Source organism: Hirundo rustica, chromosome 6 (genome assembly GCF_015227805.2).
Source record: "Hirundo rustica isolate bHirRus1 chromosome 6, bHirRus1.pri.v3, whole genome shotgun sequence".
Lineage (NCBI taxonomy): Eukaryota > Metazoa > Chordata > Aves > Passeriformes > Hirundinidae > Hirundo > Hirundo rustica.
In genome coordinates this window covers 31,045,539-31,066,166 of record NC_053455.1, presented here as the reverse complement: position 1 = coordinate 31,066,166, position 20,628 = coordinate 31,045,539, and the positions used below count along the sequence as shown (strand labels likewise).

The following is a 20,628-nucleotide window of genomic DNA, read 5'->3' as shown; positions in this document are numbered from 1 at the left end:
CGCCCCACGGCCGCGCACCTCCGGCCGGGGGCCGAGCCGGCCGCTGCCGCCCGGCGAGAGAGACATGGCTGAAAGCCTCTCCTGGGAGCTCGGTGTCTGCACGGGTTAAGGCGTGCGCTGGGGAGAGGTGGAAAAGTTGCTGTTGGATTTCACTTCAAGGGAGCCGACAGAAAGCGGCGAAATGGATGACTTCCCCTCCATCTGCCTGCTGTCCCTGGCCATGCTGGTCGCCTGCTATGTGGCAGGAATTATACCCTTGGCAGTTAATTTTTCCGAGGTAAGACCACTCCGTCAAACTGCTTGCGGGTTGATAAAGGAGAAACCAGAGAGGTCTCCCAGTAGGAATTGGTGCCGTCCTCTTGCAATACGGCAACGCTGTTAAGGATGAAGTTTTATCTTTAAAAGTTATGAGTGCAGTATTAATTTTCATTCAAAACTGCTGTGTAAAATTATGCTTGTTTTAGAGTGGCCATTTAAACTTGTCAGGTTTGAGTCGAGTCTCTCCTACAGGTGAAGGAAAGTCTCAGCATGTAGTGTAAGGACACGAAAAGCATGCATATTCTTAGAAGCTTGTATAAGAAATTGCTGAAGTCAGTGATTATGTCCTCTGTGCCTGTGGGCTACTCAAATAAAGGCTTTTAAAAACAATTCCAAGTATATTATCGGAAAAAACTTTGATTCACAATTTTGCTCACAGCTTGCACTGTTGAAAATTAAACCTTAGCTTTTTGATTAGTATAGAACTTTAAGTTACTGCTCCGTGTAACTCAAGGCATTATTTTGAAAAAATATCTTGGATAAATAAGTTACTGTTAGAGGAGAGGGAGACTGATAGATTGGGCAAGTTCCCAAACAGTACAGGAGTTCCTGATTAAACATATTTGTGTGCTTCTAAGAAATACTTGTTGAGATGATGATGGTTGTCACAGTCTCTCTATAGGTTTCCCAGTATCCTCTGATAACCAAGGGTTTTTTCTCTTTCTAGATGAAGGTTATTGTAGAGGTATGGTGTACTGAGGGTTTAGTTGTTCTAAGGTAGTAAGAGCTCTCTGTGGGGGATTCCTATTTCTCTTGGAAGCAGTGCTACTTTTGGGAAGCAAGGCGCTGGAGGAGAAATGTGCCTTTGTCTTCCATCAAGTCAGAGGGCTGCTTGCACCTGTCCTTTGGTCCCATCATTGCTAGGACATTCCAGGAGCAGTAGACCCTGAGCAGCATGGAAGGAAGGGCTGTTCATTTTAGGAAAAGTACAACTCATCAGAATGAATTGAACTTAACAATGTATTTGGGCGTCTCCACGTGAACATCAGCAGAGTTCTGTTTTGCCAGTGCTTCATCTGATGCTTTGGTGGGCCTTCCCTTATGTGTCTTCAGTGTTGTTGCTTCCACTGTCTTGCTCTTCAAAACTCACTTCTGCCCTGAATCCCATGGAGGGTTTTCTTGCAGATTTGCTGAGAGCACTGCCTCGTGTGCTAATCTTATCTCTTTTTAAATTTAATTTTACATTTTGTCATGTATGTGCTTGACAGTTTCCTGTTAACTCTTGACTTATATTCAGTGTTGTTTGAAGTTAAGGTTCTTGTTCTGTCTGTGCTTTCTTTGTGTAGTTGAATCAGTGGCTTCCAGCAGCTGCAGGAATACAGATCTGTTGTGGATCCGAAGCTGCCTAAGCAGTAATCATGTACCTAATTAGCCTTTTGTGTGTGTGGTATTTTACCATCAGTATGCAATGTGCAGTCAAGTTTATTGTGGTATCTTAAGCTCTCAGAAGTTCTTGACTCGGTTTTACACTTGATTTAAATCTTAGATATTTTTAAGGGTTTGCATGCAGTGCTGGTTTAAAAGGGCAAAATATCTCTGCACATGATGTACAAATCCTGGAAGTGTCGAATTAGAAGTTATAATTGTTTTGTTTAAAATTATTGCTTAGGGAGTCTGCAACAAAGATAATTGCAAACTCAAATAACTGTTTGGATGGTCCATTCTGTAGTTTGCAAAAAGTTTTGCAGATAGCCAACGTGAGTAAAAATGCCTCTTCCCACTGGCCATTTGTAATGGTTGAGTTGAAAACAAGAGTGAATGCTGTGCATAATATACCCCAGATGGTAGAGAACATTAAAATTATTAATTAGTGTTAATACATTCCTTCAGATTATTTTTTTATATGGAATTTATTATTTGTGTTTGATTTCATGATGTGTTCTATTGTTTCAATTAGATTAGGATAGTCTTGAAAGTATAAAACTCTGGGAAAGCCAGGTATGACTAAACTTGAATGGTAAAAGGTGCCAACTGAACAGAACTTTGCCTTAGTTCTGTGTGCAGAAGTGCCCTTTCACTTTGATCCTAATTTTCAGGACTTTGTTGGTCTAACTTAGGGCTGGAAACAGCACTCTGCCAGTTATGAGGCTGCATCTTAAACTGTAGCCTAAATAAAAAAAATAAAATAAAATTTAAAAAAAGTTGTGGCAGTTTGGATGTTTTGGTGGTGTAACAGAGGCAGGAACTGGGGCCACTTCCTCCTGAAAGCAGGTGTGAGGTTCAAGAGTTTCAATGCCATACAGACCTAAAAAAATACTGAGCAGTGGAACAGTTTGCTAATTTGAGGAATCTGAGATTTTTTTTCCCGTGGAGTTTTAGCACTGCTTACTGTGTTGCTCTTGTTTTTTCACATGCAAATGTATTTAACAGAAATGGTTTGATTGCTTGGATGAAGCGGTATTCCTTTTGCCTATCTATGTGGGTTGTTTTTATTAAACTTCTGTATTCACCACACCTAACTATTTTGTACTGAAAAGGAGATGGTGACTTACCTTGAAATTATAACTTCTTAGTGTGTATTATTCTCATGGATCTTTAAAATTCACAGGTGCCCAAGTTGAAGGCAAGCTATGCTATATATTTGCAGTTGTAATAAATCAGTATTACTGCTGGCACTTTCCTCTGTGTTTATGTGTGTATGCAAAAAATACTATAGTGTTGCAGATAAAAATAATGGGGTTTTTTCCTTGTATGGTACTATATTTTTGCAGAATTACTTTATGAACAGAAGATGTTGAAAATTTATGTTCTCATGTAGATTGCCACTGTATGGCAATTTACCAAGTATGATTATTGTATATGCTAATATACAGTGCATATTTCTGGGAACTTTACACTTGTTTTCTGTGAAAACTTTGAAACTTTACACTTTCTTGCATATTACTGTTAGGGTTTTCTCCAATAATGCTGCAGTTACTCCTTTGTGGTCACATTTGGCTTACTTTCAGGAAGCTGGTTTTGCATCTCCCTAGTGCCTCCTGCTTCTTCTGTGTAAGTGTGGCACATTTTGGTGAGACTGAACAATTTGTGTCATTGCAGTGCATGAAGAAGAATGGATGGCATCACAATGATACGGAACAAATGGTTTCCTGTTGTTCAAATGCTGACCCCTGTCTCTGGGTCCTCGGTAGTCAGCATGAGTGTTTTGGTAGACTTCTTATTGAATATGGAAGATGACAATAGTTCTGCCACTGAATGTGTGCTACACAGTTACTAGGAGGATCTGAACTGCCATGGTTGCTAGATGTTATACCACAGGGGCTCTTACAGAAATTATTGGTAAAGGTCTCTGCAAACTGTCATGTTTTAGACCCAATTATATGTTTATGTAATTGGATTTTAGTACGTGGCTTTGACTTTGGCATGTCAATGTAGTCACGAGGAAGTGAACTGGTGAATTTATTGATTAACCAGAACGTAATTAGTTTGGGAGGAAGATACTTCTAAGCTTTTTGCCCAAAACTAGAATATAACTGGGAAGATAACTTTAATAGTAGCAACTATGTGTGTTTCTTATTTTTGTTATAGAAATTCTTCCAAAAATATGAACAAAACTTTATTATTCTTTACTATAAAACATTAGGTTTATGTATGATTGTTAAGATTTAATTGCAAATTCTCAATATCTATGTCACAATTAACACCCTTCCCCAACCTCTGTTAATAAGGGAGAGTGTTTTCATTCTTAAAGATGATACTTGTTTTGTACTTACTTGCAGGAGAGATTGAAGCTGGTGACTGTTCTGGGTGCTGGGCTGCTGTGTGGAACTGCCTTGGCTGTCATTGTACCAGAAGGAGTACATGCACTTTATGAAGATGTTTTGGAGGGTAAGAACCAAACCCAGATGGCCTCATTCAGGGTAATTTAGATCATGGTGTGTTATGATATACTGAGACTTCTTTTTTAGAGTTTTTAACGTGAGATTGATGGAAGAGCTTCAAAGCAGCAAGACACAAAGCAGGCATAGAAATGCAAAAGTAGCGTAGGCAAGATACTGCACATTGAGGGATATGATCAGACTGCAGATTGATGACTCTTGCTGAGTTATCCAATCATTTATGGATCTGGATACTCTACTGTTCATGGAATAACAGCCTTTTATGACAGGTCACGTGTAGTGTTTCTTATTCTGGGGAGAATTTAACTTCCACTGGAACTTCAAAGGAGATGTAAAGGTGCCTTGGCCAGAGGATGAAATTATGGAGTGTTTGCTGCTTCTCTTTGTAGTTTAGACTGCTTCTCATTAAAGCAATTGCAGGAGGTGTTTTACAAATCTGTGTTTCTGCCCTAACAAGAATTTCTTCCAAAGGTGAAAAGCATCATGGAATTAGTATATTTAGCTGAAAATTAGGGTTATATAGGGCTAATTTACAGGGTAGCAGGCATTTCTTCCTAGGTGGTGGTATACATTACACACCTAAATCTCTGTGTTCAAGCATGCAGTTCTAGCCTGCTGTCACTGTCTTAACCACTTCTAATGAAGAGCTCAAAGAGAGCAGAGATTGTGTCTTGCAGGGATGTTTGTGTGGAGCATGTCTCATTTTCAAAAGCCTTAACAGAGCTCAGTTTGAGGTTATGACATTGTATTAAATAGCCAGGGCTCATCACGTCTCTTTGGAATGCGCTTTAAATTTTGCTTTTGCTTGATTTTTCCAGTATGCGCAGAATCAAAACTTTGGAGGTGAATGGCAGTGGCTTACTGATTACAGGGGAAGTTGAGGCTGTAGAGAGGCGTGCAAGCATCTGGTGTACTGTTGTTGCTAATCTGGGATTGAGAGGTAGCTGTAGTCCTTTGCTTTTCCTGTAGTGCTGGGGTTTGTGTTTCTAAACTTTTAAATTTCATTTTAGTAATATGCTTTAATGTATACTGTTTTAGCTTCCACTAAATTTATGTTGTTTTGTTTAGGCTTAGAATAAATAGAAGATAATACATAAAATCATCCTTTATCAAGAAGTGAAAGAAGCTCTGATTATGCTTTTATACTGTACCATAATTTGTGCACTCTGATGTTGGATGTCTGTAATGAGCTGCAGTTGTGGGTTTGCTCTCCATTCAATTGTAATTCTGAGTAGACTGATTTTCTCTTTGTAATGGTACAGCTAGCAATGCATACAATTGCTGTGAACATTTGTCAGTTTTAATACTTTTTCAGTTAATGGTGCATCCTATTCATGTATGACTTGACAGCTTGCTGTGTAGAGCTGTATGGGCTATAACTTTGTTTAATATATGGCAAAAAACCCACATTTCACAGTACTGCAGTAGTAATAGCAGAAGTATTTACCTGGGAGAAAAGAATTTGTGAATGGCTTCAGACTTGAAGCTTCTAACTCACAGTATTGTGTCTAACAACAGTTTATCTGATTTTTTTTTTTTTAATTGCAAAGGGGCAGAATTAATAGGTATTAATAGGTATTACAGATTTAACTACAAAAACTATTTCTAATTTTTTTTTTAAAGGAGGATATTCAAAGTTAAATTTAGGACTGTGAGAATATCTTTCTCTTTTTTAAGTTCACCTATTTACATAAATACACCTAGAAAGGTGCAACTAAGGGAAACCTTGAGGTATGTTCATGTAAGTGGAAGAACAAAAAGAGAAATCTTTGTTTTCCCTCTTTCAGGTGTAGATTAACTCTGAGTGGTTGCTTGCTAGCAAGCATTTTAGTGTTTATCATTATAATGGAAGTAATTTACTATTACTTCTGTTTTTACCCACAGGCTATGGAATAAATAACTTCTGATTTTCAACCTTGTAGGCTGAGAGAAAATAGCATATCATGACTTGGATTATTCTTTGGTCATAAACCTGTGTATCTGTGTAGTGAAACCTTGGTTTGAGTACTACCAGCAAATACAATTCCTTTGCTGACCTGCTGAAACTGTGTAACCACTGTCAGAAAGATTGCCGTGAGTTACACAGTTTTACGGCTTAAAATGATCTGAAGCAAGGTCAACTTCATAATAGACATGGCAAAAAAATCTTGTGAGGTCTGAAGTAATTTTATTGCTCAATCTTGTTCAGCAAAGATATGTTTGAAATCTCTGCTACCAGGTTTATTCTGTTGTGCTTTGACTGGAGTAATGGCATTGCGATCTTTTGTACAGTGGGATGAACCTACGCTTGTCTCATCCAAGAGGATGTATGAGTATTCCAGCAAGACAATGATGTTAAGTCAAGTTCTTGGTATAAGTTTCAAAGCTTCTGAAGCGTAGCTGCCATCCAAAAGGCCTTCTAAAAATGAAAAAAAACATGGACAAGCTTTAATGGAGTAGCTTGTGTAGAGAAAGGAAACCACACATCGTTCATCCCCAAGGCTTGGACTTTGGTATTCTGGGATGGTACTGACGTTTGTAGATCAGTGTCTTTGACTTAACTATTGTAGTCTGTATCAATACTAGCTTGTTTATATCTCAGCATCAGTTAATCTTCTTAAAGATGGTATTAAATCTTTTAACGGATGGAACCTATTTTATCTCATCCTGTATTTTCTCACTTAAATGAAGATAATGAAGTAACTGTTTGACAGTATCTCTGAATATTGACAAAACTGACGACTTCAGTTAAAAAAGGAGTTACGCAGCAGTTTTTGTGAATTAATTTGTATTTAAAATGCAACCTGGATTATAACATATTAATCATTTCCTTGCTTTTCCATGATGAAGATGTATGAAGGGAAACCAACCAGGCTTTGCTAAGAACATTGTCTAGGAAAGACCTTAAACAAGGACTTCTGTGTATTGTCCAGGAAAGTGCGAGGAAGGCTTTTGGCAGAGGAGGAAAGAAGTGACTGTGTCGCGTTTACTCTCCTGTGACCTGATCTATTTGTTCACCTGTGACAGGAAAGCATCACCCAGCGAGCGAGATGCAGCACGTGATGGAGTCTGAGAAGGTAGCGAAAATCCCAGCGGTACATGAGCACAGCCACGACCATTCCAGGCTGCATGCCTATATTGGTGTGTCCCTTGTCCTTGGCTTTGTCTTCATGCTGTTGGTGGATCAGATAGGCAGCTCTCATGTGCACCCTGCAGATGGTAAGTAAAGATTCACTTCAATTAAACTTGCTAATTAGTCTTCATTAACAAGTTTCAAATTTTTTTTAATGCTACCAGGATGTAATTTGTCCAGTCATGTCCAGAGTTTCGGTAGGTACTTTAAAAACATAAACCATGGTTCATGTAAAATGTTTATGCTGGAAATCTGTCTCAAAATTCACCATAATTTGAGAGCTTGCCTCAGTAACATGTATGAGCATGTTGGGGGTGAAGGGTGACTTGACACTTGAGTTATTGTCTGTTTTACAGTATCACCCATAGGGGATTTCTTTGGCTTTCCAAAAAACTTCAGGTTAGTCTTATACTAGTTTGTTTTTCCCACTTAATTGTTATATTTGTAGGTAAAATTTGCAAAGAACAGCAAGTTATCTTAAGTAAGATGGCAGAAATTATTAGATGTATGCTCTGGTACTTTAACTGCATAGCTGGACCTCCCACGCTAGTCTAAAGCCTCACATACTTCAAAATACTTCTTGTTTTGTGTAAAGATCTGTCAGCTTCTTGCAAGAGACTAAAAATACCCTACGGTTGCCTTTTTTTCCTGCATGTGACTGCATGCTCAGAGTGTAGCTTGAAATGCACCAAAGGTGTTCTGTCATTTGAAAAAGTATTTTATTGCCTTTGGCTGCTCATTTTCTCCCACACAATGTCCTCTGATGCTGGCATTCGGCCCTGAAAAAATAAGGAATTGATTTTAAAGGAAAAGTAAAACACCCGCAAAGGCAGGGGGATAGATTTTGTCTGGATTCCTGTCAGTTCTTGCAGCTTGTTTGTATGGGGTTACTGTGGTGGGACAGATGAAAGGCCAGTGCAGGGGCTATGTCACCTGTGTACTGCTGAAAAAGCGTAAATGGAGCCACAGCCATGGGTAGCTGATTTTCAGGGTTGTTCTAAAGAAACACTGGCAATGAGGATGTCAGGGAGATGCAGGTGAGCAACTTCCAAAAGGATCCTTGATTTGTATAGGTTGTGACCCTTTTCTATGTCTCTGATCATAGCAAATACCAGAAGACTGTGATCTGTGTTAGAGAGACACAATAAAATAGAGTATTAAGTAAAGTTTTATCTAGCCTCTACCTGTCGCAGGAGATGTAGCAGTGTTTTTGTAATGCTTTTTTAAAGAGACTGAAGAAAAAGAGTTTTCTCTGGAACCAATGTCTTGTAGTTTATTATCTACCAAGTGACTAGATGTTACTTCATCTAAACTAGAAAAATTCAGTAGGCCAGAATGAAGGTATGAAGTCAAATGTGATTCTTTGTGTTTGGTAACGGTCAATCCAAAACAATTGTAAAGGAAACGCTTTTTGTGAGTATCTCCTCCTGTTTGACGTGAGTTTACCATTGCTGTCATGCAAGTACAGCTTATGCAATTAATTACTCACATGGTTTCCCCTTCATTCAGAGGAACAAGCTGACTCCTTGGGAAACTGCATGTGTGCCTGGGAATGAAGAGGGTGTAAGGGGACAGGCAGGAGGAAGGAAAAGGACTGGAATTTCTGTTTTGGCATCACTGCAGAGTTAGTGAAGCAGTGTAGGTGTGCTTACTGTTGTTTTACAGGCCACTGGGATAATTCAGTCATGGCTGTTCAAACTGGAATTAAGCAGTTGAATATAAGATGTTTCTACACTTGTGTAGGGCTTACCCACCCTGCAGTGATTCTTTGTAACAGTTTCATCACTGATTGTGTAGTGCTGGATATTGATGTTGCCCTGTTGTGCTGTGTAATGAGCTAACCTACAAATGTCAGGCAGTTCTGGTCAAAACACTGGATCTCAAACAGCCCTGGCTGCATTTCTCCTTTGTGGTGTATAACGTCAAAGGGAAATCTTTGCAACTGGTGCTGTGCTAGACTTTTTTGTTTATTAGGAACTGCCAAGGAATCACTGCAACAAAAACTGACCCAGGCTGTCACCTGAGCTATGAACATTGAGCTGTGTGGGGAAAATCATCCTGACTCTCAAAGCAGCTCTGGTTTCTTGGGATCCAAAAATAGCTTTTCTTTTTCTTGATGGCACAGACCTTTAACATTTCATTTTAGAAGGTTAAGAAAAACATCTGCTTCTGCCTATGAGAGAGATCCTGCAAATTGCAAAGAATTGTGAGTCCGTCACTTTTTTGTTGGTAGAATTTCAGGTGGTTTGAAGGTGTTAAGTGTCAAACTATTTTACAGTCAATCTAATGCAGGAATACAAAAGCTGGTAGTTTTGAGTACAACTGCCTAAGCAGCTGGGGAAGATATGTACAGTGATACTTAATTTTTTTTCTCAGCATAATTTATTAATTTGATCTTTTTATCATAACTGTTCTTATGACTGTTTCAGATCCAGAAGCTGCAAGATCAAGCAACTCCAAAATCACCACAACACTGGGACTAGTAGTCCACGCTGCAGGTAATGTGGGACCTATTATTAGTGCTTGACAAATATATGCCTTGCTGTGTGGGTCATCTTTTGGTGTGATGGAGACATTTGGGTTTTGCTTTTGGAGGTGGCTTTTTATAAAAGAAAGAAAGAAAAAAAGGCAGGGAGGACTAAGGATCTTTCCCAGAACTAACTGGGAGCTCAGATGGTTCATGGAGTTTTATTTGAGTACAAAATTTTCTCTTTTACTCTTTACTTTATTCTTTTGTTTTTCCCATCTGAAAGGTTGTGTGGTGCTCACTCTCTTCAGTGCCTCTTCAGTTCCTTTGCTGACTCCTTTAGCTGCTAAATTTCAGTTCACACTAACATTTGATAAGCTGTATGAAACACCTTTGATTTGCTTGTTGGTTGATTTTTTTTAAAAAAATACTAATTTAAAAGAATAGTACTCTGTAGGGGGGAAAAAAGGACATTATAAGGTGGAGCACAAAGACTTGACTGAAACAAATTTAGGCTGACTTGCAAGGACTGACTGTTAGATGTGTGTTAGTCAAGCCATGTTCACATAGTGATTCTATACTATACATGTGTAGTGTAAGTGGTGCTTTTTCATGTCCTGCTGAATGTTGTTGTCTAGATAAGTCAGAAGATGTTCATAAAAAGGCACTTCTTCACTAAACAAAGTGTCTATATATTAAGGAGTAATATAGTATCCATGTTTTATTTCATTTAGACAGTATATTTATTGTAAGTGATAAAAAATACATACAATAGTATTTATATTTGAAAAATCATTTAAAGGGTAATAATTAAGATTCTTGCAATGCTTAGTATCTAAAACACATTTTTTTAATTTAGAGAGGCTGTCTCTTCTATTACAGAAGACTAAAATAACTAAACTTGTTACTTGTTCTAATTTGAAGGAATGTGCCAATACAGAGTAGATTCCCATTATGGGTTTTATGGTCTTGGGAAATATGAGACAGTTCTTGCAGAGGGTTTTCTGATATTCTGAAATGTTATGGCTTAACAAACAAAGGCAAGTCAATCCTCTGTTGGGTTGCTATTGTTAATGGCAATTTTCAGCAACAGAGTTTCTTAAATCAACATTTTCTACTGTTAGCCTTTGAGGGGGTGGGGAAGCTCATGTAGAAGAATAATCCATAAATCTGCGCTCCTTTTTCAGCTGATGGTGTTGCATTGGGTGCAGCAGCTTCTACTTCTCAGACTAGTGTCCAGTTGATAGTGTTTGTTGCGATTATGTTGCACAAGGTGAGTTATCAAAAAAATCTTGCTTGTTCTTCATAAGACTGTTAATACTCACAGGAATTGCTGAAGATCTACATTTTCATTAGTGATGTAATACAGAAATGTTTAATGCCATTGAAATTAAGGGGTTGGTACAGTGTCAAGGTCCAAAAAGGACAGGTATGAGATATGACAGAAGAGCACATGATTAACGCTAAGTCTGAGTAGGGTGCAAGTGAGCGAGGATTCTGACTGCCTACTGCCTACCTTGGTTGCAGAGGTTGGTAAAAGTCTCCCAAAAGCAAAGAGAAAGAGTAGCTCATGAAGTAATGTGTCAGCTTCACACTGACTTCTTCTGAAGCAAGTGTGGTAGTGTTTATTTAACGAACAAAAAACCCCTGTGTTATTACTTCTGTAAGAGGTATATTTAGAGAAGTTTGAAAGAGTGAGGCATGGAAGTATATGCTAGTGCATTCAAGGAGGAAGAGCAGTTTTATGCTGATTACAACAATCTTGGTTCTGTGATGTTCATCAGAAAATGGGGAGGGTATTTGTTGTGAAAGGTTTTAGTGTTTAAATGGTTAGCCTTTTGAAACCACTGAATATCAGAGTACTAAATTATGACTTCTGGTTACCTCTGCTGTAGTAGCTTCGACACCACTCATATACCATTTTTGTAGGAAAACATTTGTTTTGCTGATGGTAACAAGCAAACAGTGGCTCTTGAAGATGGGGAGATTTTTGCTGAATACTTGTGTGAATGTGAACTTATTGGCTATGCAGTCTCTAAACATACCTGTGCAGATGACATTTGCCTTATGGCAGCATGGATTACAGTGGTTAGTCATAAATTCGTCAGAAATCATACATAATGACATGTTCAAAATGTTAGGAAATGCATATGTATCATGTCTTTTCTTCAGTGTTCATACAAGTAATTGTGGTTTACGTAGCTTTCTTTGCGGGTGGCAATGTCACAGTCTCATCTTGGAGCTTAACTTCTGGCTATTGCCAGGTGAAACTTGCTTTTGTTATTCTTCATGTTCTTAACTGACTTCTGGAAGGGTACAATTTTAGAGGAGGAAAATTTCTCCTATGATTATTTGGTATTAGAAGAGAAACTTATTTCTTCTCTGGTGTCTTTTTTCTGTTCTTCTGATCCTTACTGATTCTTTTGTTTTTCTTATATTTTTTTCACTCATGATTTCCTTTTGTATTAAAAAAAGAATAATTCTGTGTACAAAACTGCTTAAGGTATTTTAGTTCTGTGTCTTACCTCAGAAATATCAGGGTGGATTGCTATTGTCTTTATACAAGCAAAAATACAATAAATTCTGTGAGTAGTGGGACATCTCTGCCTTTTGGATGAGAAACTAGATGCCAGCAGAGGGAGAAGGAAGTATTTGTTTTCTTCCTGGTGAGAACAGGAATGAACTAATCAAAACAGCTTTTAAGTCTTTGTTAACATGGAGGCTGACTGTTAACTGTCTTTGGGCAATTGTTTCCCTACTCAGGTTAATTGTAGAATTCTTCTACTGCACATGTAGAAACTGTCTAAGGATGTGTGATAGTAACAGGATGAAAAAAGAAATTACCTAAGTTGATGGAGTCTTTGGGACTATAGCAATGATTGTAGTCAGAATGAATATTTTAGTATTTATAATGTACACAAGTACATGTTTTCTGATAGCCAGAACGTGAGTTTCCATTAGGTTGGTTATTAAAGTGGGCAGTCTGCAGAATGCTCTTGATTTGGGTTAGCTGCAGCATGCTAGTGCCTGCCCTGAATGTCTTCCAGTTCAGTCCATTTCAATGTAGCAGTTCAACCTTTTCTCATTTTTCAGTGTGTTTTAGAAGGTATTGTATTAGCAGTGAATATTGTTTTTTGCAGGCACCAGCTGCCTTTGGCCTGGTTTCCTTCCTGATGCACGCTGGGCTAGAACGGAATCGAATCAGAAAACATTTGCTGGTCTTTGCACTAGCAGCACCTGTTATGTCAATGGTGACATACTTAGGGCTAAGCAAGGTAGGTCCATGGTTTTGTTCTGCCCAAAATCTGGCTTAGTGGTGAAGTTTGGGGAAAGGACCATGATACGAGTTTCATATTGCATAATTTCAAACTGTTTGAAAAATTCAGCAGAATTAAGATATAAGAAAAGTTGATGAAAAGGTAGCAGTAGGAATGCACAAAACAAATATTAATTCATGCATTTCCATCAGAATCAGTGACATAACTCCTTTATAGAGTTTGGTATAGTTTTTTTAAGGAAGTCTGATTTCTGTCTTTTATCCTTTATGCTGCTCCCCACTGAGAACAATTTATTCATAGAGCAGGTTTTATGTGATGGCTATTTAAATAAGTAATTTTCAGCACTGTTGCATGCATTCTTCTTTGACTATGCAGGTAGGAAATAATCTCCTCTATCTTCCCCCATCACCCCAGAATGTTCCTCTATATTCAGAGTCTCTGTCAGTGGTTGAGTCCTCAGCTAAAACAGTCTTTTTCCCTTACTCCCTAGAAACCATCGTTGTGTCTTGGGTCTGTACAACAAATAGCTTGTGAAATGGGACACTGTACATGAGTTTATCATCTCTGTCCAAATTAAATGTTTCAGCTTCTCATAGCATATCCTGGGATGCTCCTGTATTTCTCAGCTGCGGTGTCCTGCTGGTGACATGCTGTGGTGGCGTGTTGTAAAGGACATAATGTGATCTCACGAAACTCAAGGCATGAAAGGAAAGATTAAATAAATCATCTGGGCTAATCCTTTACTTGCTGGATAGGATTTTATTTGACATTTCAGTACAAAAGACAGCAGAAAAAAGGGTTGGTTCTGTAAATAGAAAAGATAATTCTCTTTGAGCACTCTTTTGAAGTGTCCTCATCAAGAGTTGGGTTTACATTTTGCCCTTCAGAAAGAACAGAGAATTGATAAGGCGTCAGGGCTGTCACAGTGGTTTTGTAGTTCCAGATGATGTATCTTTCTCTTTGGAAAAATGGCCCAAGAGTAAACACAAGAACTAAGATTACACCTGAGCTGGAGAGCACTGAAGAAGTATTTGAATCTGATATGAGTGGGTTTGCATTTCATTGCATTTACTGCATGATCTGTAGCATATCTTAATCCTATTATGAAGGTGAAGATATGCTCAGTTTAGATGCAGAATTCTTCATGAACTTTGCATGGGAATGGTGGAAAAGTTTTGGGTGTTAACTTCTACATACAAATGAAATATTTAATAAGAAATGTTTTGGGACTTGGTTCAGTAGAGTAGTGGAGCAGGTTTTTAAAGGCTAACATCTAATTTAAACCCTTTGTTTAGAAAAATGGAGGAAAAAATCAATCTTGAGCATCCTCCTTAGAATTTGTGGCTTTGCAATATGAATTTTATTTTTTTTCTAAACCTGTTTAGTGTCTTGGCTCTGAGCTGATCAAAGAAGATGCTTCAGCATCTTTTGTGACTTTTTTCCTTTTCTGAGGGTTCTTTTGTAAGGGTTTTTTCTTTTGTAAGTCCAAAGTGAAATAACTAGCAGAAGGGATGTCTTTTTGCTCCCCCACAACTTCAGGGTGCCAGTTACTACATGTAAGGTGCAAGATACAAAAAACCACATTAAACCATTGTCATTGTGAGGCGAGTCTTGATAGAAGTCCTACTGTGTCTGGAGAGAGGTTTTTTTTATTACTGATTGAAAAACTTCTGCTTATTCTTACTTTTTTGCTCTTTGTGTTTCAGAGCAGCAAAGAAGCCCTTTCAGAAGTCAATGCCACTGGAGTTGCTATGCTGTTTTCTGCTGGGACTTTCCTTTATGTTGCCACAGTTCATGTTCTCCCAGAAGTAGGAGGAATTGCCCATAGCCACAAACCTGAATCAACTGGAGGAAAAGGACTCAGTCGTCTGGAGGTGGCAGCCCTAGTATTAGGGTGTCTCATTCCTCTAGTTTTGTCCGTTGGACATCATCACTAAACGCTCAAATTTCACTGTTCTCTTCGATAAGACATGAGCAGTAAATGTCTGCTGCTCCCTTTATCAATCTTTTACCCATCATTCATCCCATCCACTTTATGGAGTTCAGAGGGAATCTTGATTGCAAAATGAGGAATACTGGGAAAGTTTTTAGTGTAGCAAAATGTACTTTGGCAGCCGGACGCAAATTCTGTGTAACTTTCTTTTCTGAAGATGTTTGCTATTTTAATTGTTACTTCTGGCCCTATTCTCAGGGAAGATGGAACTTGAAGTGGAAGAAAGGTGAGCAGGGAAGAACATAGCGACTCATCATGAAATTGCAATCACCAAAGTATCCTGCAGTTCAGCTTTCACAGCTGAGAGCAAAACCCAAGGCTGCGTTGTGAGAGGTGGAAGTGGTGCTAATGAAGAAGGGGGCTCTCCCCCATCGGTTCTACATTGTCCTGGCAATGCTACTGGCCCTTGCGATGCTTGTCATTAATTGTGTTGCAGAAATGGGCTGCACAGGGAGTTCTGCATAATACTGCTGTTGTCACAGAAGTGTCACTTGATAGGAAATAAATTATGTTGACAATGTGTAGGATTAGAGGAAGAAATCAGCTGGTTAAGACAGTGCAAATGAGTTTTGTGGTGTATTCCATCGTTTAAGACGAAGGGTAAAAGCAAGGAGAATAGAGTTTTGATTTTTTTTTTATTCAATTGTTAATAAATTCTAAAAAGATACTGTTTTTTCGGAGATAGTCTTCTGCCAAGTCAGTCAAACTGTTAAGCACCAAAAATGTCAGCAGGAATTATGTATTGGCTATTGTGATACACTACTGCTTCTGTTGAGAGAGATACCCATAGTGCCCTTTGAAATAGAGCTGTTCTGGGCTCTGAGGAGTAGAAATCTGATGGAGACGGCTGTTGAGGGACCAGAGAACTTTTCTAGCTCATTTTCAAAAACCTGAACTGCTGAAATCAGTGGCGGGCTGTGTGGGTTTTTCACTAAATAAAGGTATTACAGTTAACAAAACAAGATGTTCAGTTAAGTATTTATGCTGCAGATAGAATACAAAGTGTTTCTAAAGCAGTTCTGAACAGAAAAAACTCAAACCCACAAACGAAAAACCAAACTGATGGGTTCCCAGTGGACCTGTCAGACATTTTGCTTTTCCTTTGGGAATTGTTCATTTTCCTGTTACTGATAAGCATTAGTTTTGGTGAATCTACTGGAGGATTTTCTGCCAATTGCTGATATCTCTCACTGCAGAGGAGTGGTAAAAGATCCCTCCATTTTCAAGGCACAGCTTTGTCTTACCAGGCACCATTTCCCTTGTGCAAAACATGTTATACTCTAATGTGCATTGAAAAGTCAGGAGTGCTTGACATGCACAGAATCAGCATAAAATTCTTTCTTTAGGGGAAAACTTTTTATTGCTGAACCCCTTTTAAGCTATACTTTGCCTGCACTTTTTGAAGATAACATTGCCAAATATATTTTTTCTTTTTAATGAATTTTGAAGAGATATCTTCTTAACTGAAGTGCTTCTTGTTTCCATATGAATGAGTGAGACTGTTTGTCATGCCATTTGTTACTTAAACTGCAGAGCCCATTGTGCCTCATAACTTCTTTTCATTTTTGTTATTGTCCTGTTTGTCTGTTAGTTCAGAGAGTGATGGGTATGGCCTGGCTCTTGGACTAGTGATGGCTTTGTCTGTTGGTTCTGTAACAATACTGATGTATCCCAGGATTGAACCTAGTATTGATTCCCTGGAGTGCTCGTTCATTTGTGTGTTTTACTATGTAAGATCAATGCAAAATTATTAGAAGTCATATTTTCCCATAAGACAGTATTTTCAGATAGAATTAGTGCTTCAGACGTAAAGAAGCATTTTTTTTTCCATTAGACCTTCAATATTGTATTCTGAAAAGCCACTGCAAAGTTAGTGATGTGGATGGGATCCTCTTCTGTGTGTTTTTTGGTGGATTTTTGGTCTGTTTGTTTTGGATTTGGGATTTTTACAACACACATAATGCAAGTGGTAAGTTACTGGTTTAAAAAGTTCAGTAGGACAGGTTCCCAACACATGCGAATGATACATGGGGATGTTTATTCCAGGGTTCTGTTCTTCCTGATTTTCCCCCTAATTACTTTCTTCCTTGATAATCTCACTATTTTACCATGTTTAATCTTTCCACATAACCATTTCCAAAAACCGGAGGGTCTGCAAGAGCAGGAGTGCAGCACAAGGTGCTTGCATTTCGTAAAGCAGTAAGTTTTTATTCTTTAACCTGTGTCCTGCCACTTTTCATGTGCAGCCCACCCTGGGAGTTGACTCCCTGACTGAATTCCCCTTCAGCCTCCCTTTGTGTGTAACAGCAGCGATGGTTGACAGAGCTAAGGTCCTGTTTCATGCCTTTTTCTGGCTGGATATGTGGATAGTACCTTTTTACATGGTTCACTGTGTATTGGTGAAGATGTGACAGTCAGGCTTTTCATTGCTGACATAACCTCTGGCATAATCATCACCGGTGCCACTGCTGAGAGGTCTTGTCATCTTTCCATTTTCCTATCCTTCACATCATGTTTCCAGTTTCTGGGGCAGTCATCAGAAATAGTAATACTCAGTTTAATGATTCATGAAGTATAGAGGCCAAGTTATAGCAGCAGGTGAGGGAATTTGAATGAAAACATTTGCAACTTAAAAATGGCACAAAAATTCTAAAAAGATACTTTTTATTTTGGCATTTGGTTAAGTGACAGAAGACTTCAGTGATTTTTATTTTTTATTTCTACCCATTTAGAACTAGCAACAGCTTTTTGTTTTGGCTGCCTGTTATCTCTGTTGAATTATTATTTTCAATTCTGTAACTGAATCTGCAGTGATGACTAAAGAAGCTTTTGGTTATGTTGATATGGAGAATGTAAAATTTTATATTATCAAACATTTCCAAAATTTTAGTACCAAATGGAGGATTATTTTATTGAAGCAGAGTATTTTAATGATTTAAATTAAATGGTCCATTTTATTATAGCCCTTTCTTTCTACCTATCTCCCCATCTGTCACAGTAAATCCAAGCATTGCATGTAGTCAGGGCCATCTGGTATCATTTTCTACTCCTCAGGAGACCTTGGTGCAAACAAATTCCTCTTGCCCTCTCTGTAATAGCCTCTCTGCCTGGTTTTTTTTCTGTGAGGTAGGTGGCAGTAGGTCTAGCAGGTAAATGCTCTAAACCAAGTGCCAGCCGTGTCCCACTTCTGTAAGTCCCTCTAGGAAATCTATAATCTTCCCATCACCTGTTTCTTTCCAGTTAATGATTTCCTAATTGGCAGTAGGAATTGGACTAGAGCTGTTTCTGTTGATCCTCAGGTACTTTCCCCACTGTTCTAATGCTTTTGTTGTTCCTTGTACAAAGAAGGGAAATACTACTTTTTCAGCATCCAATGACAGAGGCAGAAGCTGCATTGACATTAACTTAAGTAAGGATGGTAGAGCTGTCACACCAAGACAGGATTTTTTGATTGTTTTGGCTTGTCAGGTGGCTGGGTGTTAAACACAGAAACCCACTGTTGACTCCAAAGAACTATTTCCAGGTGGATTATATAAAAGGCTAATCTTACCCAAGAGGCCCAGGAAAACCACTGTTTATTCAGGAACTAGTTCAGAGCCTTCAAGGAGCTTTTGACAATAGCAGGTGTGGCCATGTGGTATCAGCTGATTGCAGAAAACAGAGTTGATATGGAATAAATGCTCCTGCTGCTCCCTTCCAGTTCTGTGCTGGCACTTGGGTAAAAGAGAAGGAAAGTGTACTTGTATTGTTTTGAGGGTGGAAGAAGGAGTGATTGCAGTCTGGTGGGAAAGTTTGTGATGAATATCAGGTTCTTTATCACAAATTTCAGATTCCTGTTCACATCAAACTTCTTTTAAAAAAATTTTTTTTCCCTTACTGTTCTTATATCTCTTAGCAGCCTTGGCTCTCCAGGGAAGAACGTGTGGTCATCGCTGTTTACCTGACTCCATGTATGGGACTGTAATTTTAATGTCTTTTTTCCAAACCATTTGTACACATAATCATTCCATGAATGGCTGCCTTATAATTTTTCCACTTTAATTGTGAATGGTTAAAATAATATTGCTGTTTTCAATTTGTTTTATTATATTAAATTTTTACTAGGTGCAGTGCTTTGGAGTTGGCTTCTCATTTACTGCATGGGGTTTTGTGACAGGTCTGATGGAAAGAAATGACAGTCTTAAATGGAATGCAGGCGTTACAGACAGTGTTTTATTTTTGTGGGAGTGTGTTTTCTGTGCTTTTTCATGATGTCTGAGCACCTCTTGCAAACCTGGAATGTGAAACTGCATGTTAGGAGGCAGTGTAGCATGTGGATTTGGATGTTGCTCTGAAAGCCTTCAGAGGTATTAATGCAGAGAAGATGTGAGAACTCTGCTTGAGTCGGGCATTTGGCAATTCACAGATTGCTTAGGAGTTGGCATTGCCCTGAAGCGATCTCCTGCACCCCCTGGGAGATCCCTGGAGTTTACAAGGCTGAGACCTCTTTGGAGGGCAACAAGGAGATGATGGGCTTAAGGTTGCTCCAGGCCACTGTTAAAAGGCTTGAGGACCCTTTGGACCTAAAGAAAATAATCTTTTTTCCATCCCTCCTCTCAGTCTTGTCAGTCCCAAACCAAAAAAGCAAACACTGAGTCTGGCTCCATCCCCTTTGCACCCTTCTCTCAAGTATTTGTATACGTTGGTGAGATTCCTCTTAGAGCTGCTGAGTTGACATAGTGTATAGATGTTCTCCATACTTTTCAGCTGCCCTGTAAGCAAGACAGGTTTAGACCTGCATTTTCAGAAAAGAAAAAGAGTAATGGTGCTGTTATAGGATGAGTGATGTACGCATTTGCAAACTTCGTGCATCCATTTAAGAGAGAGCGCTTGATGGAGATGATTCATAAGCAATTCATTTTAAAAAATGGATTTATGTTTTTCTCCTGCACTTGCTGTCTACAGACTTATCTAAGATCCCGTCACAGTGTTTTAGCTCTTTCACTCCAGCAATAAGCAATCCTCTCAGCCAGTTGCTTGCTTTTGATTTTTCTGGTAGCTCCCAGGACTTGTGTCATTAAGAAAGTGTAATCTCTTTATACTGGCTTAAGCATAAGAGAATATGATTAATGTAAAGTCAGTAGGAGAACTGAAGCAAACAACAGAGGTGCTGTTAAAGCTGGTACAAGCAAATGTAAAGCAGTAAGAAGAGAAAGCCAGTATTTTTCCCAGACTTGTTTTTGGGTAAGTAAAAGTCAGCTTTAATGGTAAAGCATTATGCAGTATATTAGCATTCTTTAAGTGTATTTAGTAAATGTGTCACCTCAGTAACTGGAGATTTAATCACTATAGTCTGCGGTAAATCCTTTTGGAGATGTGAGGAAGTGCTTTGGGTGCATTTATGTTACAAGAGTTACTACTACAAACTTAAATATTTAGGAGCTGTGGTATTGCAGGCTTCCTGGTGATTGCAGTAGACTGTTCCTTCATTTGTTAAGGAAATAAAAATGTACATCAGCATTTTTGCGAGCAACTCATTAAGGAAGAGCACAGCAGCAAGACGATGAGCTGTCATCTATTGTTCCAGCTGACAAATTAAGTCATTCTACTGATATGTGCAAGCCTTATATTCCTGCAGGCAG

At 38.7% G+C, this 20,628-nt stretch overlaps 1 protein-coding gene across 1 annotated transcript; it reads left to right on the top strand.

Annotated features, from left to right (window-relative positions):
• Positions 1-10: 10 nt before the first annotated feature.
• On the top strand, positions 11-19,120 carry SLC39A9 (solute carrier family 39 member 9). Its single transcript, XM_040068115.2, has 7 exons — positions 11-277; positions 4,038-4,146; positions 7,164-7,355; positions 9,699-9,767; positions 10,924-11,009; positions 12,877-13,011; positions 14,721-19,120. The coding sequence occupies exons 1-7, from the start codon at positions 182-184 to the stop codon at positions 14,949-14,951; spliced, it is 918 nt and encodes a 305-aa protein (XP_039924049.1). The 5' UTR covers positions 11-181; the 3' UTR covers positions 14,952-19,120.
• The last annotated feature ends 1,508 nt before the right edge of the window (positions 19,121-20,628 follow it).

Coding starts and splice junctions, on each gene's coding strand:
- SLC39A9 (XM_040068115.2), top strand. CDS start 182: ATGGATGACTTCCCCTCCATCTGCCTGCTGTCCCTGGCCATGCTGGTC. Junction 278..4,037: donor TGGCAGTTAATTTTTCCGAG/GTAAGACCACTC, acceptor ACTTACTTGCAG/GAGAGATTGAAGCTGGTGAC. Junction 7,356..9,698: donor TCATGTGCACCCTGCAGATG/GTAAGTAAAGAT, acceptor TGACTGTTTCAG/ATCCAGAAGCTGCAAGATCA.